Here is a 26,382-nt window from a genome sequence, read left to right on the forward strand (position 1 = left end):
GCCTTAAAACTTCTATAATACTTGTAAAACATAAAGCTGCTACTTCATTCTGAGACTTATTTTTAGAACGTAACTCGATAAACGAGCGACCGCAGTAATGTATTGTGTTTATTTTGAAAACTCTAAACAGGATCTTCAGATTTATTTTGAAAGCTTTATCTGGAAAACACAAACACATAAGCAGGAAACAAAGAGCGTGATATGAAACGATAGACGTTTTCATATGGTCATCATATATACATCGTTCTATCGAACAGCCCCAGCTCCTGCTGTCAGTCTCTGTAAATCTGCTCTTAAAACACATTTGTATTCACTGGCTTTTAATACAGCATGAGAGTTATTTGATATTTGATGTGTGATATTAATATTAGGAGTTATTTTAATAGTTATCTTGGATTCTTGTACAGCACTGTGGTCAACGCTGCTGCTGTAATTAATGTGCTATAAACACATAAACAATCTGCAGTTAAACATCCAAAACTAAAGATGTGATCGCTGCCTTTAGAAAATGTGCTGATGCACAAGATATCAGCTCCATTAAGGTGGAATGTGGCCGTGTTAGAAACATGTTGGAAGAAGTTTGAAGCTGAAACTGTGAAGCTGAGAGTGAAAGAGCTCCAGCGTCTGTCACAGGAAACTTTCTTATTTCCACACTGATGAAAGCATCAAGCTTTGATTTCCTGCTGCTTTTATTGAGTCACACTGTGAAACTGAGCCACAGCTGAACCAGCATCCCTGTACAGCAGACACTTACAGCGCTTGGCTGCTTCCATTGGACCCTCTGCACAGAGCTTCAGTTTCCTCTTCTGGTCCCAAAGTGCAGAACAACAAGGTTTCAAACAGCTTCGTTCCAACAGCATCAGCCACAGACATGCAGAGAGAATCCTTTGGTTGTGTTGTGTGTTTGCATATCTGCTGTGTTGCTTTGTGAGGATGGATCATCTCCTGCAGCTCCAGATAAACAAGCTGGACCTGAACCTGGTAGCTTCACTTAGAAGACACTTGTGACGGGAACGTGTGAGAAGTTTTGTGCAGACAAGTTTGGATTTAGAGTGTGGGACGAGCTCTCCACAGTCTTTGTGGAGATCCACATTCTGCATACTGCCTGTGAGAAGCTGCAGACATTTGTCCTCCAAATCCACTGAGCAGCTGCTCGTGGTGGTATTAGCTTCATGTGTGCGTGTTAGCATGAAGCCTCGGTCACACTCTGCTGTGGACACGGTCACGGACAGCTGGACGCCTGATGGACGAGTCGTCCTTCCTGTTAAACTTCTTTGAGCATGAGAATAGCATGAGAAGCTCAGTGGACACTGTTCAGGGTTTTAACTCTCGCTTTCTGATGGGTTTAGATTTTATTATTGTCATTTGTATTAGGAAATATTTAACCATATATTCTTAGAGGTGTATAATCAATTGTGTAGTGATAGGATGTGTGATCTTTAGCAGGCTGCAGGGGCTTGGTGTGTATTCCACACTAGAATGCACACCCACATCCTGGGAGCACGAGAGAAGTCGTACCTTCTCTTATTGTTTTATGGCAGGATTAACGTAGCTACGTCTGTTCTAGTCTAAGTGCTTTTTGTTTAGATGAACTGCTGGACTTCCTCACCATGTTATCTAGGGTGAACCATCTAGGGTGAAGGGGGGTCTACCCTCTTCCTGACCAAGGATGTTATATGACCCTTTGATCAGCAGTACCACACACACACACACACACACACACACACACACAGTATTCTTTGTTCACATGTATACCTATGTGAGATGCTATATGTTAATGACCCTATGCATATTCATGTAACCACAATAAAAGGAGTGCTATGGGGAGCCTGGCTGAGAGTCTGATGGTGGTCAAGTGGTGGAACGACGCTTGGCTCCAGCCAGGTCTCCCTCATGCATGAGTAAACCAGAGAACTTTGGTGCCTTGTGTCTTGCTTTTTGCTGCGTAGCAGATTGTCCTTAACGTTCCAGTGGATAGGTTCAAACTACAAACCTATCATTAATTGGTCCTTCGAGAGCCGGATCCCTGGAGTCGACATTCACCGAGGGGAAAAGAGACACGCCGACAGACTGACGTCAGCCAGGACTTATAGAGGTCCTGCAGCAAAGTCCCGAGGCGTGAGAATTCGTCATCGAGCCGGTGGATTAGCCGTCTGTTTTTTCTCCTCGATGGATGACGATTGACGGGATTCGGGACTGATGCTACTCGCAATAAGCAACACCAAGTAGGTATGTGAAAAATCTAAGCCACTGTGTGAGGCTGAGTTGTAAAGTCTTTATCACTGTGTGCGATAAAGCGTGTAGTCACTGTGTGCGACTATTCTTTGCCGCTGTGTGCAGCAAAGCGCGCATCCACTGTGTGAGGTTGCGTTGAAAGTCTTTATCACTGTGTGCGATAAAGCGCGTGATCACTGCTATGTAAGTCTTTGCCACTGTGTGCGACAAAGCACGCAGTCACTGTGTGAGACTGCGTTGAGACAATAGGCCTAATTTTTGTTGTTTGTGTGTGAGGATATTTTTTGTTGTTGTTGTTGTTGTGTGAGTGTGTGCGGAGCAGAACACGTGGTCTGTGACGTCGGCAGCTGTTGTTGTTATTATGGGTTCCCAAGCAACCAAGAGTGTGTCAGAGGGTGACGAGAAGTTTATGGTGAAATTCGCTCCCGGTAGCGCAAAGTATTTAGGACATTGGCGCAAGAAATATGATTTTGAAGGTAAATTGGTTGTAGGACAATGTCAAATGTTAGTAGACCAGTTGACAGTGAAAGCAGCTTGTGCGACAGGGAAATTGAAACAGGAGAGAGAGTTACAAGTGGCGTCCGCTAAATTGTGGTTAGAACAGGCGCAGAAGAGACAGGAGGCAGTGACTATATATACTGACAGTCAGTATGCATATGCTACACTTCATTTCTTTGCCGCTCAGTGGTCAAGACGAGGCATGACAACATCAACAGGTAAACCTGTGGAGCATGCGACATTGTTGCAGGCCCTGTTGAAAGCAGTCTTACTGCCTAGTAAAGTTGCGGTTTGTAAATGTGCAGCACACACACGTGGCACTGACCCCATTGTACTAGGCAACGCCTTTGCAGATAAAATTGCAAAGGAAGCGGCCCTTGGAACACATGGGGTTCATGTTCTGGCGTCACAGGAGCAAACTACGCCCATCACACATGATGTGTTAGCAGACATGCAGTCACACTCACCTCCAGCTGAGAAGCAGCTGTGGCTCACTAAAGGAGCAAGCCTGCGAGGTGATGTCTACTATCTTTGTGATAAACCTATATTGCCTAAGAACCTATATAGGACTGCTGCAAGTTTGAGCCACGGGCTCTGCCATGTCTCGACAGCTGGGATGGTGGCAGCAGTCGAACGGCAGTTTTTCACACTGGGATTCAATGCTTATTCAAAACATTTTTGTAAAGCATGTTTAATATGTTGTAAACATAATGCTCAGGGAAACCTCAGACCTAGGAGAGGAAAGTTTCCCAGACCCAGCTACCCATTTGAAGTAATCCATATGGATTTCATTGAGTTGTCTAACTGTAACACCTACAGGTACTGCCTGGTGATTGTGTGCCCGTTCTCAAAGTGGGTAGAAGTTGTCCCCACTAAGAAAGCAGATGCTATTTCAGTGGCTAAAGTGATATGCAAAAATGTGATCCCAGAGCATGGGATCCCCCAGACTATTTACAGTGACAATGGTCCTCATTTTGTGAATGAAGTAATTGAGAAAATGTCACAACATCTGGGGATAACGCTGAAAAACCATTGCTCATATCACCCACAAAGTGCAGGGCTGGTTGAAAGGACTAATGGCACAGTAAAGCTGAGACTCAGGAAAACAATGGAGGAAACAGGCAGAACATGGGTAGACTGCATTGAGCTAGTGAAAATGTATATGAGAATCACGCCAACTGATAATGGCCTAACGCCTTTTGAAATAATATATGGCAGGCCATTTAGAGTTCCAGTGTTTTGTAATGATAATGATAAAGCAGAAGAAGAAAACACACTAGCAGACTGGATGATTAAAATGCTGAAAAGCAAAGAAGTCATGAGTGCAAATAATCTGCCAGATGATTCTGTTTCTGTACAGGAAGAACGTCTGAAGCCAGGGGACTGGGTACTGATAAAGGTCATAAAGAGGAAGTGCTGGTCGAAGCCACGGTGGGACGGACCATACCAGGCTCTGCTGACAACACCAACTGCTGTGAAGATTGCAGAACGACCCACCTGGATACACCAAAGCCACTGCAAAAAGGTGACACACATCCAGGCCAGCTCGGAGTAAGTGGCAGGAAGACCGGGTACAAAGGGGGGGAAAGCCTCTAGGGCCCTTCGTCTCAATCCGGTGAAGAAACCAACTGAGCCACAGGTACTCATCAGAATGGCTGGTAAAGTGTTGTCTACCCTGCTGGGTGTAATGGCTTTGATGTCATCATGGTCAGCTGTGGAGACCCTGTATGTCCAAGGAAACCACACCCAATACCCTCATGGCTATTCTACAAACTTTTGGTGGCAGTTTATGAATACAACTGCTCACTTGAACAATAGGACGGACTGCTATGTGTGTGCTCATATGCCGTTATCCGCATATACATCTGGACTGTGGCCGTACAGCATACCAGAGGACAGGAGTTGGTGTCTGTTGGGCTTAGCAACTCATCCTGGCAACAGAGTCCTCGGGTCCCAGGCCAACTATAGTACACCTCTGAACATCACCTGGAGTAAGTCGCCACTTATAGATGTGAATTGTTCTGAGCAAACTGACTTATTGGCCTGGCCTCAAGTGTCAGACCCACTGCCAGACATAATATTGCTGAACAAGCTGAATACAGCTCAACTGCCGTTGTGTGTGATGAACAATGGATCACTGTCAGTGGGGGAGCTGCCGCTTCGTTTATGTGGATACATATACACCTACTGCCCTCCAGAGAATGAGAGCAGGTGTATGAAATGCTTGACCAGTGCAAAGTGAGCTGAGAACTTGACATTAAGGAGGACTGAATGCAAGTCCAACCGGGCTTACAGGATACCAGTAAAAGCAAAGAGTCAGAAGTGGACAGGATGTGCAAGGATGGTGCCGAGCAGTAAAGGAACAAGAGTTTTGGCTGATTGGTATTTCTTGTGTGGACATAAAGCCTATCTATCACTCCCTGAGGGATGGGGAGGATTGTGTGCCGTGGTGAAGTTATCGGATCATGTCTTCTTCATGGACAGAGTTGAACATCACCCTAGCAACCGACGGAAGCGTGAGGTGAATATAGCCTCACCTAACTCTTTTGGAGTGACAGTAGACACTGGAGTGCCACGAGAATTCCGCATTTGGAGTGGAGGAGCTAAATTCTTCCAAAGTTTGATCCCAAACATCGGAGTTGCAGAGGTGCGGGATCATGTGGAGATCAACCGATATGCCTTACTGCGACACATTAATCTCACTAAGACTCTGGGAACAGCCTTAGCGGAGGAGCAAAAGGCCATCAGAACGATGGTACTGCAGAACAGGCTGACCCTAGACTTGATAACAGCATCACAAGGAGGAGTGTGTAAGCTGATTGGAGAGACATGTTGTACGTTTATTCCGGATGGATATACGACTGGAGGAGACATCTATGAGGCACTGCAGAACTTAACTGCTCTGCAGAAATATGTGGCGGACCACACATCAGGAGGAGACACGTCACAAGGCTGGATAGCCTGGTTGACATCTGGACCATGGTGGAATATGTTTCTAAAGTTTTTGACTCCCATTCTTACATTATTGGCTTTGCTTTGCTTGTTTACAGGTTGCATTTTGCCATGTGTAAGATCGATGGTGAATAAAATGATTGCTAACACCTTTACCAATTTCATACTGTTGCAGCAGAGTGACATGGATGCTAAGGCTAATATGTGTGTATGAAATGAAGCCTGCACTGAAAATGTTGACAAGTGGTGTAGAGCTGAAGATATATATATGCCGTATAGCCTTAAAAAATGACAATACAGGGTGGTGATGATGGGTTTAGATTTTATTATTGTCATTTGTATTAGGAAATATTTAACCATATATTCTTAGAGGTGTATAATCAATTGTGTAGTGATAGGATGTGTGATCTTTAGCAGGCTGCAGGGGCTTGGTGTGTATTCCACACTGGAATGCACACCCACATCCTGGGAGCACGAGAGAGGTCGTACCTTCTCTTATTGTTTTATGGCAGGATTAACGTAGCTACGTCTGTTCTAGTCTAAGTGCTTTTTGTTTAGATGAACTGCTGGACTTCCTCACCATGTTATCTAGGGTGAACCATCTAGGGTGAAGGGGGGTCTACCCTCTTCCTGACCAAGGATGTTATATGACCCTTTGATCAGCAGTACCACACACACACACACACACACACACACACACACACACACACACACACACACACACACACACACACACACACACACACACACACAGTATTCTTTGTTCACATGTATACCTATGTGAGATGCTATATGTTAATGACCCTATGCATATTCATGTAACCACAATAAAAGGAGTGCTATGGGGAGCCTGGCTGAGAGTCTGATGGTGGTCAAGTGGTGGAACGACGCTTGGCTCCAGCCAGGTCTCCCTCATGCATGAGTAAACCAGAGAACTTTGGTGCCTTGTGTCTTGCTTTTTGCTGCGTAGCAGATTGTCCTTAACGTTCCAGTGGATAGGTTCAAACTACAAACCTATCACTTTCACTTCAGCTTCACCAACAACAGCACAAGCAGAGCAGCCCACTGCCTGCATGGCTGGGACAGCGCCCCCTGGTGACTGTAAACCACTACAACATGTAGACGGCCGTCTGCAGGCTGGATGTAGCACCACCGCAGAGACGTGCTGCAGCTCTGTTTAGTTACCCAGCTGACAGCAGAGGCTGTAGTTTACTGTTACCAACATGGAAAACTGAAGCTTCACCAGCTGGAGCTACAGAGCTGGAGAACAAAGGAGACTGAGAGGCCAGAATGATGTGGGAGGAAACATCAAGAGCCTGTTTGAAAGGAGACACATGTGGATGCTGTGCCAGTCTGTGGTCTGTCAGAAGTCAGCTGAGTCACACTGCAAGAAGCTGCAGAATCTCAGAGGAGGAGATTTGGAAGTGTTTGTGGGACAAACTGGACTCAAAGAAAGAAGATGTTTGTGAAGTCTTTGGTGGAGGTGAGCAGTGTGAAGCAGAACACATGCAGATGAATCAGGAGGGAACAAACTGAGTGGGCGGAGCTGCCTGAGCCCCGCCCACACAGACACAGCTCCTCTCTGGAGCTAAACTTCTGCTTCATCTCCGCCTCTTTTCTTCATCCTCCACCTCTCTTTTCTCTTCTTCAGTGTTCTGCAGCCACGGAGCCTCACAGCCGTTAGCACGCCCATACCTGAGCAGCTAGCATTACCCAGCATGCCGTGCAGCAGTGTCAGTTTGTAAATGTGCAAGAATTCCTGCTCCAAACTGTTTCACAGATTGCTGTGTGCCGTGACCTTTGACCTGCTAAAGACAGTCAGCTGTGGATTATTCATTGTTGTGTCTGATACTTAGAACTGTGAGGAAGAAGCTACACAGTTAATCAGGGTCCCCTCTCTCTGAATCAGGAAAGGTGGGCAGGCCGCGTGTGGGCCGCGGGCCATACGTTGAGTATCACTGTTTGAAATGTGAACATTGTTCTGCTGCAGTCAATGGACTAAACCAGAGAAGAAGAAAACAGACTTTACCATGAAGATCCTCAGTGTGGATCAGTATAATATCAGCCTGATGTCTGCAGTTTAGTGTCAGCACAACTTTCACATCATATTCATCTCAGCACAACTAAAACATGCTGACTGACCTCAGAGTTTCAAGTTTACATCCTGGACTCTCCAGGAAACCACACAGATGCTTCACTCCTGGATCCTGCAGCTTGTTGTTGAAGCTCAGGTCCAGCTGTCTCAGATGGGAGGGGTTGGACTTCAGTGCTGCTGCCAGATAATCACAGCTGATCTCTGACAAACCACATCTCTCCAATCTGTATAAAGAATGAAAGATGTAAGTTTATTAGACAAAGTGCTTGAAATCATTCAGTGTTTCATCATCTGTTCAGAGCTGAAGAAGGTTCAGAATGTAGAAGTTTAGAAAATGGAAACTCCAAACAGCTGAAGCCAACAGGAAGCAGCTTCAAACAAACACAACAAGAGAAAAAACTCTGAATGTTTCACATTAAAGTCGTACATTTCTCATAAAAACAGGACAAAGACTTGAAAAAGTCGTGTTTTTCCTTCCAGGAACCACATGGCTTTACTTTTAAAGGTGAAGTGTGACAGAAATGGACATATTTGAAGTCCAACACCTTTTTCCAGTCACATTATTAAAGCAGACAAACTACAAGCTCATTTTCATTCCAACAAGTCATCTTCTGACCTGGACTAACAACACTGGTCTCTATGTGCAGCTGGCTGTGAGACCAGTGCTCAGGGAGCATCTACAAAGTGCAACACTGAAAGAACATCACACACTCATTTGCTTCCAGCACTTTCACACAAACATCTACTGTCATTATTGTCACCAAACTCTGTGGATCCTTTATTGCAAATTCAAATGGGATCAAATGGTCAGACAAAAGAGGGTTATGAGGAAATATGATGAAATGTTGTGTATTAGCAGCAAGTTATTGAATCTTTTTCCTCAGAAACCAAACAAAATGATTGACAAACATGTTTTTACAAACTCAGTGTTGGACTTGGATCAGCAGGATAAGCTGATGTTTAAAGGCATTTGAGTCTCGCTGTATGAGAGTCCAGTTCTTACTCAATATTTATGGATGATGTTCTTTCAGTGTTGCACTTTGTAGACGCTCCCTGAGCCTCACAGCCAGCTGCACATGGACCAGCTGACATTACCCAGCATTAGAGGCGGCTGTAAAAAATTCATGTTCCCATTTAAATGGTTTTAATTTGAATAAAACGATGTTGATTCATTCAATCCTGAATCGATGTTTAATATAAATGTATTTTGCCAGAATCTCAGGTTAAAGCTCACAAACTATTTCAACAAGCAGCAAACAGATAAAACAGTAAATGAGAGCAGCTAAACACACAAAGATGGAAACACAGAGCGTGGATCGTTCACTCGACGGCACGTACACGGACACGCCGTCGGGGCTGAAAGTGGACAGCTCACAGATCCTGAAGCTGCAGGTTTCATCTGTCTCCAACCAAAACTGAGTGAAGCAGCAGCAAAAGAAGATCCAAACTCTGCTTCACGTTTGATCAATATGCTCATGAATTCTCTCTGACTTTGGCTGTTCCTGCCTGCACAGCTCTCTCTCTCTCAGTGTACTCCAAGAACAGCTTCAAACATCTGTTTCTGCATCATTCACTGTTTATTAGCCACCAGTCTGCTGTTGTGTTCAGTGCTGTCGGCCTCTGACAGTAAAGCCTCATTTCTGCTGTTCCATGGAAACTTTTTAAAATGATGACAGATTACAAACTCTCAGCTGTGTCTGTAATCAAACCTCTGTAACTTTGCTTCACTTCAGCAGCATCAGCTCATGTTCACATGTTGCTTCATGGTTTGCTTCAGTTTTTGATCGACTGCAGAATATTTTGAAGGTTATCTGCTATAAAAAGCCAGAAGAGGAAAATCTGCTTCATGTGTTTATGTTTGATCCTCAGTGACTTTGACACAAAGGCCTCTGCTGTGATGATCACACCTCTGATCAAGTCTCACAGTGTCACAACTGATAAATGATCAGAGTTAGAATATTTCTGACTGTCTGCTGTGTGCCGTGACCTTTGACCTGCTAAAGACAGTCAGCTGTGGATTATTCATTGTTGTGTCTGATACTTAGAACTGTGAGGAAGAAGCTACACAGTTAATCAGGGTCCCCTCTCTCTGAATCAGGAAAGGTGGGCAGGCCGCGTGTGGGCCGCGGCCATACGTTGAGTATCACTGTTTGAAATGTGAACATTGTTCTGCTGCAGTCAATGGACTAAACCAGAGAAGAAGAAAACAGACTTTACCATGAAGATCCTCAGTGTGGATCAGTATAATATCAGCCTGATGTCTGCAGTTTAGTGTCAGCACAACTTTCACATCATATTCATCTCAGCACAACTAAAACATGCTGACTGACCTCAGAGTTTCAAGTTTACATCCTGGACTCTCCAGGAAACCACACAGATGCTTCACTCCTGGATCCTTCAGGTTGTTTCCATACAGCTCCAGCTCTCTCAGATGGGAGGGGTTGGACTTCAGTGCTGCTGCCAGATAATCACAGCTGATCTCTGACAAACCACAGCTCTCCAATCTGTATAAAGAATGAAAGATGTAAGTTTATTAGACAAAGAGCTTGAAATCATTCAGTGTTTCATCATCTGTTCTGAGCTGAAGAAGGTTCAGAATGTAGAAGTTTAGAAAATGGAAACTCCAAACAGCTGAAGCCAACAGGAAGCAGCTTCAAACAAACACAACAAGAGAAAAAACTCTGAATGTTTCACATTAAAGTCGTACATTTCTCATAAAAACAGGACAAAGACTTGAAAAAGTCGTGTTTTTCCTTCCAGGAACCACATGGCTTCACTTTTAAAGGTGAAGTGTGACAGAAATGGACATATTTGAAGTCCAACACCTTTTTCCAGTCACATTATTAAAGCAGACAAACTACAAGCTCATTTTCATTCCAACAAGTCATCTTCTGACCTGGACTAACAACACTGGTCTCTATGTGCAGCTGGCTGTGAGACCAGTGCTCAGGGAGCGTCTACAAAGTGCAACACTGAAAGAACATCACACACTCATTTGCTTCCAGCACTTTCACACAAACATCTACTGTCATTATTGTCACCAAACTCTGTGGATCCTTTATTGCAAATTCAAATGGGATCAAATGGTCAGACAAAAGAGGGTTATGAGGAAATATGATGAAATGTTGTGTATTAGCAGCAAGTTATTGAATCTTTTTCCTCAGAAACCAAACAAAATGATTGACAAACATGTTTTTACAAACTCAGTGTTGGACTTGGATCAGCAGGATAAGCTGATGTTTAAAGGCATTTGAGTCTCGCTGTATGAGAGTCCAGTTCTTACTCAATATTTATGGATGATGTTCTTTCAGTGTTGCACTTTGTAGACGCTCCCTGAGCCTCACAGCCAGCTGCACATGGACCAGCTGACATTACCCAGCATTAGAGGCGGCTGTAAAAAATTCATGTTCCCATTTAAATGGTTTTAATTTGAATAAAACGATGTTGATTCATTCAATCCTGAATCGATGTTTAATATAAATGTATTTTGCCAGAATCTCAGGTTAAAGCTCACAAACTATTTCAACAAGCAGCAAACAGCTAAAACAGTAAATGAGAGCAGCTAAACACACAAAGATGGAAACACAGAGCGTGGATCGTTCACTCGACGGCACGTACACGGACACGCCGTCGGGGCTGAAAGTGGACAGCTCACAGATCCTGAAGCTGCAGGTTTCATCTGTCTCCAACCAAAACTGAGTGAAGCAGCAGCAAAAGAAGATCCAAACTCTGCTTCACGTTTGATCAATATGCTCATGAATTCTCTCTGACTTTGGCTGTTCCTGCCTGCACAGCTCTCTCTCTCTCAGTGTACTCCAAGAACAGCTTCAAACATCTGTTTCTGCATCATTCACTGTTTATTAGCCACCAGTCTGCTGTTGTGTTCAGTGCTGTCGGCCTCTGACAGTAAAGCCTCATTTCTGCTGTTCCATGGAAACTTTTTAAAAAGATGACAGATTACAAACTCTCAGCTGTGTCTGTAATCAAACCTCTGTAACTTTGCTTCACTTCAGCAGCATCAGCTCATGTTCACATGTTGCTTCATGGTTTGCTTCAGTTTTTGATCGACTGCAGAATATTTTGAAGGTTATCTGCTATAAAAAGCCAGAAGAGGAAAATCTGCTTCATGTGTTTCTGTTTGATCCTCAGTGACTTTGACACAAAGGCCTCTGCTGTGATGATCACACCTCTGATCAAGTCTCACAGTGTCACAACTGATAAATGATCAGAGTTAGAATATTTCTGACTGTCTGCTGTGTGCCGTGACCTTTGACCTGCTAAAGACAGTCAGCTGTGGATTATTCATTGTTGTGTCTGATACTTAGAACTGTGAGGAAGAAGCTACACAGCTAATCAGGGTCCCCTCTCTCTGAATCAGGAAAGGTGGGCAGGCCGCGTGTGGGCCGCGGGCCATACGTTGAGTATCACTGTTTGAAATGTGAACATTGTTCTGCTGCAGTCAATGGACTAAACCAGAGAAGAAGAAAACAGACTTTACCATGAAGATCCTCAGTGTGGATCAGTATAATATCAGCCTGATGTCTGCAGTTTAGTGTCAGCACAACTTTCACATCATATTCATCTCAGCACAACTAAAACATGCTGACTGACCTCAGAGTTTCAAGTTTACATCCTGGACTCTCCAGGAAACCACACAGATGCTTCACTCCTGGATCCTGCAGCTTGTTGTTGAAGCTCAGGTCCAGCTCTCTCAGATGGGAGGGGTTGGACTTCAGTGCTGCTGCCAGATAATCACAGCTGATCTCTGACAAACCACAGCTCCTCAATCTGTATAAAGAATGAAAGATGTAAGTTTATTAGACAAAGTGCTTGAAATCATTCAGTGTTTCATCATCTGTTCAGAGCTGAAGAAGGTTCAGAATGTAGAAGTTTAGAAAATGGAAACTCCAAACAGCTGAAGCCAACAGGAAGCAGCTTCAAACAAACACAACAAGAGAAAAAACTCTGAATGTTTCACATTAAAGTCGTACATTTCTCATAAAAACAGGACAAAGACTTGAAAAAGTCGTGTTTTTCCTTCCAGGAACCACATGGCTTCACTTTTAAAGGTGAAGTGTGACAGAAATGGACATATTTGAAGTCCAACACCTTTTTCCAGTCACATTATTAAAGCAGACAAACTACAAGCTCATTTTCATTCCAACAAGTCATCTTCTGACCTGGACTAACAACACTGGTCTCTATGTGCAGCTGGCTGTGAGACCAGTGCTCAGGGAGCGTCTACAAAGTGCAACACTGAAAGAACATCACACACTCATTTGCTTCCAGCACTTTCACACAAACATCTACTGTCATTATTGTCACCAAACTCTGTGGATCCTTTATTGCAAATTCAAATGGGATCAAATGGTCAGACAAAAGAGGCTTATGAGGAAATATGATGAAATGTTGTGTATTAGCAGCAAGTTATTGAATCTTTTTCCTCAGAAACCAAACAAAATGATTGACAAACATGTTTTTACAAACTCAGTGTTGGACTTGGATCAGCAGGATAAGCTGATGTTTAAAGGCATTTGAGTCTCGCTGTATGAGAGTCCAGTTCTTACTCAATATTTATGGATGATGTTCTTTCAGTGTTGCACTTTGTAGACGCTCCCTGAGCCTCACAGCCAGCTGCACATGGACCAGCTGACATTACCCAGCATTAGAGGCGGCTGTAAAAAATTCATGTTCCCATTTAAATGGTTTTAATTTGAATAAAACGATGTTGATTCATTCAATCCTGAATCGATGTTTAATATAAATGTATTTTGCCAGAATCTCAGGTTAAAGCTCACAAACTATTTCAACAAGCAGCAAACAGCTAAAACAGTAAATGAGAGCAGCTAAACACACAAAGATGGAAACACAGAGCGTGGATCGTTCACTCGACGGCACGTACACGGACACGCCGTCGGGGCTGAAAGTGGACAGCTCACAGATCCTGAAGCTGCAGGTTTCATCTGTCTCCAACCAAAACTGAGTGAAGCAGCAGCAAAAGAAGATCCAAACTCTGCTTCACGTTTGATCAATATGCTCATGAATTCTCTCTGACTTTGGCTGTTCCTGCCTGCACAGCTCTCTCTCTCTCAGTGTACTCCAAGAACAGCTTCAAACATCTGTTTCTGCATCATTCACTGTTTATTAGCCACCAGTCTGCTGTTGTGTTCAGTGCTGTCGGCCTCTGACAGTAAAGCCTCATTTCTGCTGTTCCATGGAAACTTTTTAAAATGATGACAGATTACAAACTCTCAGCTGTGTCTGTAATCAAACCTCTGTAACTTTGCTTCACTTCAGCAGCATCAGCTCATGTTCACATGTTGCTTCATGGTTTGCTTCAGTTTTTGATCGACTGCAGAATATTTTGAAGGTTATCTGCTATAAAAAGCCAGAAGAGGAAAATCTGCTTCATGTGTTTCTGTTTGATCCTCAGTGACTTTGACACAAAGGCCTCTGCTGTGATGATCACACCTCTGATCAAGTCTCACAGTGTCACAACTGATAAATGATCAGAGTTAGAATATTTCTGACTGTCTGCTGTGTGCCGTGACCTTTGACCTGCTAAAGACAGTCAGCTGTGGATTATTCATTGTTGTGTCTGATACTTAGAACTGTGAGGAAGAAGCTACACAGTTAATCAGGGTCCCCTCTCTCTGAATCAGGAAAGGTGGGCAGGCCGCGTGTGGGCCGCGGGCCATACGTTGAGTATCACTGTTTGAAATGTGAACATTGTTCTGCTGCAGTCAATGGACTAAACCAGAGAAGAAGAAAACAGACTTTACCATGAAGATCCTCAGTGTGGATCAGTATAATATCAGCCTGATGTCTGCAGTTTAGTGTCAGCACAACTTTCACATCATATTCATCTCAGCACAACTAAAACATGCTGACTGACCTCAGAGTTTCAAGTTTACATCCTGGACTCTCCAGGAAACCACACAGATGCTTCACTCCTGGATCCTTCAGGTTGTTTCCATACAGCTCCAGCTCTCTCAGATGGGAGGGGTTGGACTTCAGTGCTGCTGCCAGATAATCACAGCTGATCTCTGACAAACCACAGCTCTTCAATCTGTATAAAGAATGAAAGATGTAAGTTTATTAGACAAAGTGCTTGAAATCATTCAGTGTTTCATCATCTGTTCTGAGCTGAAGAAGGTTCAGAATGTAGAAGTTTAGAAAATGGAAACTCCAAACAGCTGAAGCCAACAGGAAGCAGCTTCAAACAAACACAACAAGAGAAAAAACTCTGAATGTTTCACATTAAAGTCGTACATTTCTCATAAAAACAGGACAAAGACTTGAAAAAGTCGTGTTTTTCCTTCCAGGAACCACATGGCTTCACTTTTAAAGGTGAAGTGTGACAGAAATGGACATATTTGAAGTCCAACACCTTTTTCCAGTCACATTATTAAAGCAGACAAACTACAAGCTCATTTTCATTCCAACAAGTCATCTTCTGACCTGGACTAACAACACTGGTCTCTATGTGCAGCTGGCTGTGAGACCAGTGCTCAGGGGAGCGTCTACAAAGTGCAACACTGAAAGAACATCACACACTCATTTGCTTCCAGCACTTTCACACAAACATCTACTGTCATTATTGTCACCAAACTCTGTGGATCCTTTATTGCAAATTCAAATGGGATCAAATGGTCAGACAAAAGAGGGTTATGAGGAAATATGATGAAATGTTGTGTATTAGCAGCAAGTTATTGAATCTTTTTCCTCAGAAACCAAACAAAATGATTGACAAACATGTTTTTACAAACTCAGTGTTGGACTTGGATCAGCAGGATAAGCTGATGTTTAAAGGCATTTGAGTCTCGCTGTATGAGAGTCCAGTTCTTACTCAATATTTATGGATGATGTTCTTTCAGTGTTGCACTTTGTAGACGCTCCCTGAGCCTCACAGCCAGCTGCACATGGACCAGCTGACATTACCCAGCATTAGAGGCGGCTGTAAAAAATTCATGTTCCCATTTAAATGGTTTTAATTTGAATAAAACGATGTTGATTCATTCAATCCTGAATCGATGTTTAATATAAATGTATTTTGCCAGAATCTCAGGTTAAAGCTCACAAACTATTTCAACAAGCAGCAAACAGCTAAAACAGTAAATGAGAGCAGCTAAACACACAAAGATGGAAACACAGAGCGTGGATCGTTCACTCGACGGCACGTACACGGACACGCCGTCGGGGCTGAAAGTGGACAGCTCACAGATCCTGAAGCTGCAGGTTTCATCTGTCTCCAACCAAAACTGAGTGAAGCAGCAGCAAAAGAAGATCCAAACTCTGCTTCACGTTTGATCAATATGCTCATGAATTCTCTCTGACTTTGGCTGTTCCTGCCTGCACAGCTCTCTCTCTCTCAGTGTACTCCAAGAACAGCTTCAAACATCTGTTTCTGCATCATTCACTGTTTATTAGCCACCAGTCTGCTGTTGTGTTCAGTGCTGTCGGCCTCTGACAGTAAAGCCTCATTTCTGCTGTTCCATGGAAACTTTTTAAAATGATGACAGATTACAAACTCTCAGCTGTGTCTGTAATCAAACCTCTGTAACTTTGCTTCACTTCAGCAGCATCAGCTCATGTTCACATGTTGCTTCATGGTTTGCTTCAGTTTTTGATCGACTGCAGAAGATTTTGAAGGTTATCTGCTATAAAAAGCCAGAAGAGGAAAATCTGCTTCATGTGTTTCTGTTTGATCCTCAGTGACTTTGACACAAAGGCCTCTGCTGTGATGATCACACCTCTGATCAAGTCTCACAGTGTCACAACTGATAAATGATCAGAGTTAGAATATTTCTGACTGTCTGCTGTGTGCCGTGACCTTTGACCCTCTAAAGACAGTCAGCTGTGGATTATTCATTGTTGTGTCTGATACTTAGAACTGTGAGGAAGAAGCTACACAGCTAATCAGGGTCCCCTCTCTCTGAATCAGGAAAGGTGGGCAGGCCGCGTGTGGGCCGCGGGCCATACGTTGAGTATCACTGTTTGAAATGTGAACATTGTTCTGCTGCAGTCAATGGACTAAACCAGAGAAGAAGAAAACAGACTTTACCATGAAGATCCTCAGTGTGGATCAGTATAATATCAGCCTGATGTCTGCAGTTTAGTGTCAGCACAACTTTCACATCATATTCATCTCAGCACAACTAAAACATGCTGACTGACCCCAGAGTTTCAAGTTTACATCCTGGACTCTCCAGGAAACCACACAGATGCTTCACTCCTGGATCCTGCAGCTTGTTGTTGAAGCTCAGGTCCAGCTGTCTCAGATGGGAGGGGTTGGACTTCAGTGCTGCTGCCAGATAATCACAGCTGATCTCTGACAAACCACAGCTCTTCAATCTGTATAAAGAATGAAAGATGTAAGTTTATTAGACAAAGTGCTTGAAATCATTCAGTGTTTCATCATCTGTTCAGAGCTGAAGAAGGTTCAGAATGTAGAAGTTTAGAAAATGGAAACTCCAAACAGCTGAAGCCAACAGGAAGCAGCTTCAAACAAACACAACAAGAGAAAAAACTCTGAATGTTTCACATTAAAGTCGTACATTTCTCATAAAAACAGGACAAAGACTTGAAAAAGTCGTGTTTTTCCTTCCAGGAACCACATGGCTTCACTTTTAAAGGTGAAGTGTGACAGAAATGGACATATTTGAAGTCCAACACCTTTTTCCAGTCACATTATTAAAGCAGACAAACTACAAGCTCATTTTCATTCCAACAAGTCATCTTCTGACCTGGACTAACAACACTGGTCTCTATGTGCAGCTGGCTGTGAGACCAGTGCTCAGGGAGCGTCTACAAAGTGCAACACTGAAAGAACATCACACACTCATTTGCTTCCAGCACTTTCACACAAACATCTACTGTCATTATTGTCACCAAACTCTGTGGATCCTTTATTGCAAATTCAAATGGGATCAAATGGTCAGACAAAAGAGGGTTATGAGGAAATATGATGAAATGTTGTGTATTAGCAGCAAGTTATTGAATCTTTTTCCTCAGAAACCAAACAAAATGATTGACAAACATGTTTTTACAAACTCAGTGTTGGACTTGGATCAGCAGGATAAGCTGATGTTTAAAGGCATTTGAGTCTCGCTGTATGAGAGTCCAGTTCTTACTCAATATTTATGGATGATGTTCTTTCAGTGTTGCACTTTGTAGACGCTCCCTGAGCCTCACAGCCAGCTGCACATGGACCAGCTGACATTACCCAGCATTAGAGGCGGCTGTAAAAAATTCATGTTCCCATTTAAATGGTTTTAATTTGAATAAAACGATGTTGATTCATTCAATCCTGAATCGATGTTTAATATAAATGTATTTTGCCAGAATCTCAGGTTAAAGCTCACAAACTATTTCAACAAGCAGCAAACAGATAAAACAGTAAATGAGAGCAGCTAAACACACAAAGATGGAAACACAGAGCGTGGATCGTTCACTCGACGGCACGTACACGGACACGCCGTCGGGGCTGAAAGCGGACAGCTCACAGATCCTGAAGCTGCAGGTTTCATCTGTCTCCAACCAAAACTGAGTGAAGCAGCAGCAAAAGAAGATCCAAACTCTGCTTCACGTTTGATCAATATGCTCATGAATTCTCTCTGACTTTGGCTGTTCCTGCCTGCACAGCTCTCTCTCTCTCAGTGTACTCCAAGAACAGCTTCAAACATCTGTTTCTGCATCATTCACTGTTTATTAGCCACCAGTCTGCTGTTGTGTTCAGTGCTGTCGGCCTCTGACAGTAAAGCCTCATTTCTGCTGTTCCATGGAAACTTTTTAAAATGATGACAGATTACAAACTCTCAGCTGTGTCTGTAATCAAACCTCTGTAACTTTGCTTCACTTCAGCAGCATCAGCTCATGTTCACATGTTGCTTCATGGTTTGCTTCAGTTTTTGATCGACTGCAGAATATTTTGAAGGTTATCTGCTATAAAAAGCCAGAAGAGGAAAATCTGCTTCATGTGTTTCTGTTTGATCCTCAGTGACTTTGACACAAAGGCCTCTGCTGTGATGATCACACCTCTGATCAAGTCTCACAGTGTCACAACTGATAAATGATCAGAGTTAGAATATTTCTGACTGTCTGCTGTGTGCCGTGACCTTTGACCCTCTAAAGACAGTCAGCTGTGGATTATTCATTGTTGTGTCTGATACTTAGAACTGTGAGGAAGAAGCTACACAGTTAATCAGGGTCCCCTCTCTCTGAATCAGGAAAGGTGGGCAGGCCGCGTGTGGGCCGCGGGCCATACGTTGAGTATCACTGTTTGAAATGTGAACATTGTTCTGCTGCAGTCAATGGACTAAACCAGAGAAGAAGAAAACAGACTTTACCATGAAGATCCTCAGTGTGGATCAGTATAATATCAGCCTGATGTCTGCAGTTTAGTGTCAGCACAACTTTCACATCATATTCATCTCAGCACAACTAAAACATGCTGACTGACCTCAGAGTTTCAAGTTTACATCCTGGACTCTCCAGGAAACCACACAGATGCTTCACTCCTGGATCCTGCAGCTTGTTGTTGAAGCTCAGGTCCAGCTCTCTCAGATGGGAGGGGTTGGACTTCAGTGCTGCTGCCAGATAATCACAGCTGATCTCTGACAAACCACAGTCCCTCAATCTGTATAAAGAATGAAAGATGTAAGTTTATTAGACAAAGTGCTTGAAATCATTCAGTGTTTCATCATCTGTTCAGAGCTGAAGAAGGTTCAGAATGTAGAAGTTTAGAAAATGGAAACTCCAAACAGCTGAAGCCAACAGGAAGCAGCTTCAAACAAACACAACAAGAGAAAAAACTCTGAATGTTTCACATTAAAGTCGTACATTTCTCAAAAAAACAGGACAAAGACTTGAAAAAGTCGTGTTTTTCCTTCCAGGAACCACATGGCTTCACTTTTAAAGGTGAAGTGTGACAGAAATGGACATATTTGAAGTCCAACACCTTTTCCCAGTCACATTATTAAAGCAGACAAACTACAAGCTCATTTTCATTCCAACAAGTCATCTTCTGACCTGGACTAACAACACTGGTCTCTATGTGCAGCTGGCTGTGAGACCAGTGCTCAGGGAGCGTCTACAAAGTGCAACACTGAAAGAACATCACACACTCATTTGCTTCCAGCACTTTCACACAAACATCTACTGTCATTATTGTCACCAAACTCTGTGGATCCTTTATTGCAAATTCAAATGGGATCAAGTGGTCAGACAAAAGAGGGTTATGAGGAAATATGATGAAATGTTGTGTATTAGCAGCAACTTATTGAATCTTTTTCCTCAGAAACCAAACAAAATGATTGACAAACATGTTTTTACAAACTCAGTGTTGGACTTGGATCAGCAGGATAAGCTGATGTTTAAAGGCATTTGAGTCTCGCTGTATGAGAGTCCAGTTCTTACTCAATATTTATGGATGATGTTCTTTCAGTGTTGCACTTTGTAGACGCTCCCTGAGCCTCACAGCCAGCTGCACATGGACCAGCTGACATTACCCAGCATTAGAGGCGGCTGTAAAAAATTCATGTTCCCATTTAAATGGTTTTAATTTGAATAAAACGATGTTGATTCATTCAATCCTGAATCGATGTTTAATATAAATGTATTTTGCCATGCCATGTTCACATGTTGATTCATGGTTTTCATGGTTGATTTACCTCATTTTTTCAAAAATGACCTCTGATAGGAAAGTCTCATTTCTGCTGCTCAACACTGAAGAAATGTAAACTTTTCAAAATGATGACAAATTGGAAAACACCTAAACCCAGGAGATGTAACCCTTCTCTCTGGGGCGGAGGCAAGCGGACCACCTCTTTGATTAGAGCTGTGTCTCTAATCAAAGCAGAGATGGAACGATGCCACTTTTTTTTTAATATCTTGCTGCATTTTGTATAAGTTCATACTCAAGTTTAAAAAATCTAAACACTAAAGCTGTTCTGTTATACCTGTCTGCAAAAACACACTGCAGCCAAAACATTAGACAATACTGATCTTTGTATTTAAACTTTTTTCAGAACTTTAAATCTAAGTATTTAAAGTAATATTCAAAAGTCATTTAAATCATTTTTATGCAGACTTCAAAAACTCTGGTTGTGAATAAAAGAAGTGCAACATCAGCACAAAATAATGTTTCTATTGAACAACTAACACAAACAGGTTGTAGAATGGAGCCTTTTATACTCACAGCTGAACAGAAACAACATCCAGAGTGGAAAACAGTGCAAATAACTGCAAACAGGCTTCATGACACTCATGTTTGATCAGATTCACTCCCTGCTCTCACACACCAACTCCAGACCTGCATTCATCTTTTCCCTCTGAACCCCCCAAACATACAAACCCTGAGACACTACCATTGCCCTTTCACTGACTGCCCCACTCCACCATTTGACCCTTAGAACTGAAGACGCTTCTCTCATAAGAGGTGAAACATCTTCAAGGAAACTTAAAGAAGTCCAGACGCTTTTCTTTCCAAGCTCCTTACACTACGGTGACCTGGATGTCTGAGAACCTTCACAGACTGATTTTACAAGAACAACTTGTGTCAAAAATCCCTGGCAGTGCCTCTCTGTCACACACACAAATCACTACAGTTACAAATTTAATAACTTAAAAAGTAAAAAGACCACTTTTGAGCCGTGTCTTTTTGGCCATAACGAATACCAAAAGAACTGGAATTTAATAACATTAAAACCAAACAATAAATGAGCAAAGTAGTGCATGATAAATATAGACAAATACAAAGTGCAATATAGAAACACTGGGTAAAAAGAAATGAACAATTAAAAAGGAGGATAAAAGATGTGAGCAGTAGTTAAACAGTAGAAATAAATATATAATAAACAAACAAAAATAGATAATAAATGAAAGCCAGGTCTGAAAGGTGAGTTTGGCTTTAAAAGCATGAAAACACACTGCTGTCTTCAGGAAGGCTGCTCCAGTAACAGAAAGTCATCTACATGTGGGTTTAGTTCTGACTTTAGGGACAAGTAAAAAAATAAAATAAAATAAAAACATCTGTCCAGACAACCTGACAGTCAAAAATATAAACTCAGGAACTTAAAAGGAAAATTGTGCTGACTTTGAACGTCCACATCAAGATAAACTTACAGATTTAAGAGTCAAAAAGTGTCAAAACGTCTGTATCCTTACCTGAGAGTTTCAAGTTTACAGTCAGGACTCTTTAGTCCAACACACAGCAAATCCAATTCTGAATCCTGCAGTTTGTCCGAGCTCAGGTCCAGCTCTCTCAGATGATTGGATGGGGAGCTGAGAATTTCAGACAAAGCTTCAAAGCTTCTTTTTGAGAGTTTACAATCTCTCAGCCTGAGGAAGAATAACAATGGAGACATATTCTTTTATTCATCTAGCATTATTAAACATATTTGTTCATAGATTCACTTACAGCACTTTCTTGGATGCTTTGGCCACTGGCAGCAGCTTCAAAAATGCCTCCTCTGAACGGGAGTATTTCTCCAGGTTGAACTCATCCAGATCTGATGACAGTAAGATGAAGACCAGAGCCGACCACTGAGCAGGAGACAGTTGATCTGTGGAGAGACGTCCTGATCTCAGGGACTGTTGGATCTCCTCCACTAGAGAACGATCATCCAGTTCATTCAGACAGTGGAACAGGTTGATGCTTTTCTCTGCAGACAGTTTCCCACTGAGCTTCTTCTTGATGTAGTGAACTGTTTCCTGATTGGTCTGTGAGCTACTTCCTGTCTGTGTCAGCATGCATAGGAGATCCTGATTGGTCTGCAGTGAAAGACCCAGGAGGAAGCGGAGGAACAAGTCCAGGTGTCCATTTGGACTCTCTAAGGCTTTGTCCACAGCACTCTGGTAGAAGTCTTTTACAGTAAGTGTTTTCTGGAAGATTTTAAAGAGAGGAGATTGTTTCTTAAGCAGGTTGACTCCAGAGTTGATGAAGGTCAGATAGACATGAAGAGCAGCAAAGAACTCCTGAATGCTCAGATGGACGAAACAGTAAACAACGTTGTTGAACATGTGACACTCATCAGCTTTAAAGATCTGTGTGAACACTCCTGAGTACACTGAGGCTGCTCTGATATCGATGCCACACTCTGTCAGGTCTGATTCATAGAAGATCAGGTTTCCTTTCTGCAGCTGATCAAAGGCCAGTTTTCCCAGAGACTCAATGATCTTCCTGCACGACTCTGTCTCAGCTCCTCCATCATACTTGATGTCCTTCGTTTTTAGGTGAAATAGCACAAGGCGTAGGTAGAGCTCTGTGAGAGTCTTAGGCAGATCTTTGCTCTCTTTGTTCTTCATGACAAACTCCAGAACTGTAGCAGTGATCCAGCAGAAGACTGGGATGTGGCACATGATGTGGAGGCTTCGTGATGTCTTGATGTGGGAGATGATGCTGCTGGCCTGCTCCTCATCTCTGAATCTCTTCCTGAAGTACTCCTCCTTCTGTGGGTCAGTGAACCCTCTGACCTCTGTCACCACGCCAACACAGTCAGGAGGGATCTGATTGGCTGCTGCAGGTCGTGTGGTTATCCAGAGGCGAGCAGAGGGAAGCAGTTTCCCCCTGATGAGGTTTATCAGCAGCACATCCACTGAGGTGGACTTTCTAGGGTCAGTCAGGATTGTAGTTTTGTGGAAGTTCAGAGGAGGTCGACACTCATCCAGACCATCAAAGATGAACACAACCTGGAAGTCTTCAAAGATGTAGATTCCTGCTTCTTTGGTTTCAGTAAAGAAGTGATGAACAAGTTCCACCAAGCTGAACTTTTCCTCTTTCAGCAGATTCAGCTCTCTGAAAGTGAATGGAAACATGAACTGGATGTCCTGGTTGGCTTTGTCTTCAGCCCAGTCCAGAGTGAACTTCTGTGTTAGGACTGTTTTCCCAATGCCAGCCACTCCCATTGTCAGCACTGTTCTGATTGGTTTATCTCTTCCAGGTGGGAGTTTAAAGATGTCTTCTTGTCTGATGGTTGTTTCTGGTCTGTCTGGTTTCCTGGATGCTGTTTCAATCTGTCTGACCTCATGTTCATCATTGACCTCTGCAGTCCCTCCCCCTGTGATGTAGAGCTCTGTGTAGATCTGACTCAGGAGGGTCGGGTTTTCTGTTGTAGAAATCCCCTCGAGCACACACTGGAACTTCTGCTTCAGGTCTGACTTGAGTTTGAGCTGACACTCAGTGAGAATCTCTGCATGAATAAACAGCAAATGACACAAATGAGAAAACTGCATTCTGGTTACTGTGGTTATGTGTTCAGTTCACTGGACTCTTGGTGTCATGATCCGGGTGAGTCTGAGTAACTTTCCACAGCATCAGCTCTCCTCGCCTGGGTGGAGCCCTCCTCACTCCTCCGTGCTCCTCACCTGTTGCCAATTACTCCGGCAGTATCTATGAGCAGCACTCACAATGAACCTTCTCCAGATTGTGTGCTTAGCACAGTCAGTTCTCTGCCTCACATTTTGTCTTGTGCTCCTCAGCTTGTTTCGCGTAACCCTCTTTTCCTGTTCCCTAGTCGGCACCTGGATACATCTTCCAACTCTCGCCATAAGTCACGCCTCAGGATTCTGGCCTGCCACTGCTGGGAAAACTCACTCTTGCAAACTGCCATCCTCACCTGCCTGCCTCCCTGTGCACCCACATCTCACTCTGTACCCAGATTTAATTCATCTCCTCCTCCAGCTGATCTCCACCTGCAGCCACGTAACACCTCTTAGTTTTTAAATCTTGGACTCATTCACTACACTGTGGACCACTCTGATTATTATCTCCTTTGTTCCAGTGATCCTGGATAGTTTCTATTCGCCCGTTTCTGCCCCTGTTGTTCCTTTGACCTGCCTCAGCTTATGTTCTGGCCTCAGCTCTGCACTTCTCATAATACCTCGCTTGCTGTTGAATTTAGCCGTGATTCAGCTTTCTCCGTCAAGAAATCTAGTAAAATACATTTCTGTTAAAAGTCACTCAGCCTCCGTTTTTTGGTTCTGTGCTTGACTCCATTCCTTTTCATGAGCCATTGAGCCCTGACACTTGGGTTATAACTGAGGGCAGGTTTTATAGAGACACATTTGATTTAATTGTGTTTATTTATACAGCACCAAATCAATACTAGCAACATTTCACATATTACATAAACAACACTATGGAGCCAGTGATGAATAAATATGTAGAATAAATGAAAGAATTTCAAGTATAAAAGTTTTTTTTTTAATTCCTCCAAATAACAACAACAGTCACCCCAATGTGCTTTATATTGTAAGATAAAGAACCTACAATAATACAACAGAAAAAACCCCAACTATCTTTTTGGGTCCTGAAAACTGAAGGCTCTGCCTCCCATTCTACTTTTAAATACTCTGTGAACAACAAGTAGGCCTGCAGAGCGAGAGCGAAGTGCTCTAATAGGGTGATATGGTACTACAAGGTCATTAAGATAAGATGGGGCCTGATTATTTAAGACCTTGTATGTGAGGAGCAGGATTTTGAATTCTGGATTTAACAGGAAGTCGATACAGGAGAAATCTGCTCTCTCTTTCTAGTCCCTGTCAGGACTCTTGCTGCAGCATTTTGGATTAACTGAAGGCTTTTCAGCGAGTTTTTAGGACTTGCTGATAATAATGAATTACAGTCATCCAGCCTTGACGTAATAAATGCATAAACTTGTCACGGCTGGGGCAGCAGTCGTGCGGTGGAGTTAAATGAGGACCCAAGTTGCAGACAGTGGTGGAGATGCGAGTGAGGTTTTATTTACAGTGAACAAACCAAGGTGAGGGCAGAACTAAACATAAACCTAAACTGGAAAAACTACAGTGGCTTGCAAAAGTATTCGGCCCCCTTGAACTTTTCCACATTTTGTCACATTACAGCCACAAACATGAATCAATGTTAGTGGAATTCCAGGTGAAAGACCAACACAAAGTGGTGCACACGTGAGAAGTGGAACGAAAATCATACATCATTCCAAACATTTTGTACAAATAAATAACTGCAAAGTGGGGTGTGCGTAATTATTCAGCCCCCTGAGTCAATACTTTGTAGAACCAGCTTTTGCTGCAGTTACAGCTGCCAGTCTTTTAGGGTCTGTCTCTATCAGCTTTGCACATCTACAGACTGAAATTCTTGCCCATTCTTCTTTGCAAAACAGCTCCAGCTCAGGCAGATTAGATGGGCAGCGTTTGTGAACAGCAGTTTTCAGATCTTGCCACAGACTCCTGATTGGATTTAGATCTGGACTTTGACTGGGCCGTTCTAACACATGGATATGTTTTGTTTTAAACCACTCCATTGTTGCCCTGGCTTTATGTTCAGGGTCGTTGTCCTGCTGGAAGGGGAACCTCCGCCCCAGTCTCAAGTCTTTTGCAGACTCCAAGAGGTTTTCTTCCAAGATTGCCCTGTATTTGGCTCCATCCATCTTCCCATCAACTCTGACCAGCTTCCCTGTCCCTGCTGAAGAGAAGCACCCCCAGAGCATGATGCTGCCACCACCATATTTGACAGTGGGGATGGTGTGTTCAGAGTGATGTGCAGTGTTAGTTTTCCACACAGAGCATTTTGAACAAAAAGTTCCATTTTGGTCTCATCTGACCAGAGCAGCTTCTTCCACATG

General features: G+C 43.0%; 1 protein-coding gene and 1 long non-coding RNA gene across 2 annotated transcripts in view; one reads left to right on the forward strand and one right to left on the reverse strand.

The window, feature by feature from the left end:
- Positions 1-26,382, reverse strand: part of LOC308394299 (uncharacterized protein) — a 1,060,216-nt gene that overhangs the window by 1,027,562 nt on the left and 6,272 nt on the right. Inside the window, exons 3-6 of the mRNA XM_080878552.1 lie at positions 22,200-23,970; positions 21,947-22,120; positions 12,392-12,568; positions 10,111-10,284 (exon numbers count right to left, since the gene is read on the reverse strand). Of these exons, the coding sequence (XP_080734678.1) occupies positions 10,111-10,284; positions 12,392-12,568; positions 21,947-22,120; positions 22,200-23,970 (2,296 nt within the window). The remainder of the gene's footprint in view (positions 1-10,110; positions 10,285-12,391; positions 12,569-21,946; positions 22,121-22,199; positions 23,971-26,382) is intronic.
- Positions 862-6,441, forward strand: LOC308394321. The gene is made up of 2 exons (XR_013971188.1): positions 862-2,229; positions 4,094-6,441. It is a non-coding gene; the product is annotated as an uncharacterized lncRNA (long non-coding RNA).

Source organism: Rhamphochromis sp. 'chilingali' (assembly GCF_963969265.1).
Source record: "Rhamphochromis sp. 'chilingali' genome assembly, chromosome: 3".
Classification (NCBI taxonomy): Eukaryota; Metazoa; Chordata; class Actinopteri; order Cichliformes; family Cichlidae; genus Rhamphochromis; species Rhamphochromis sp. 'chilingali'.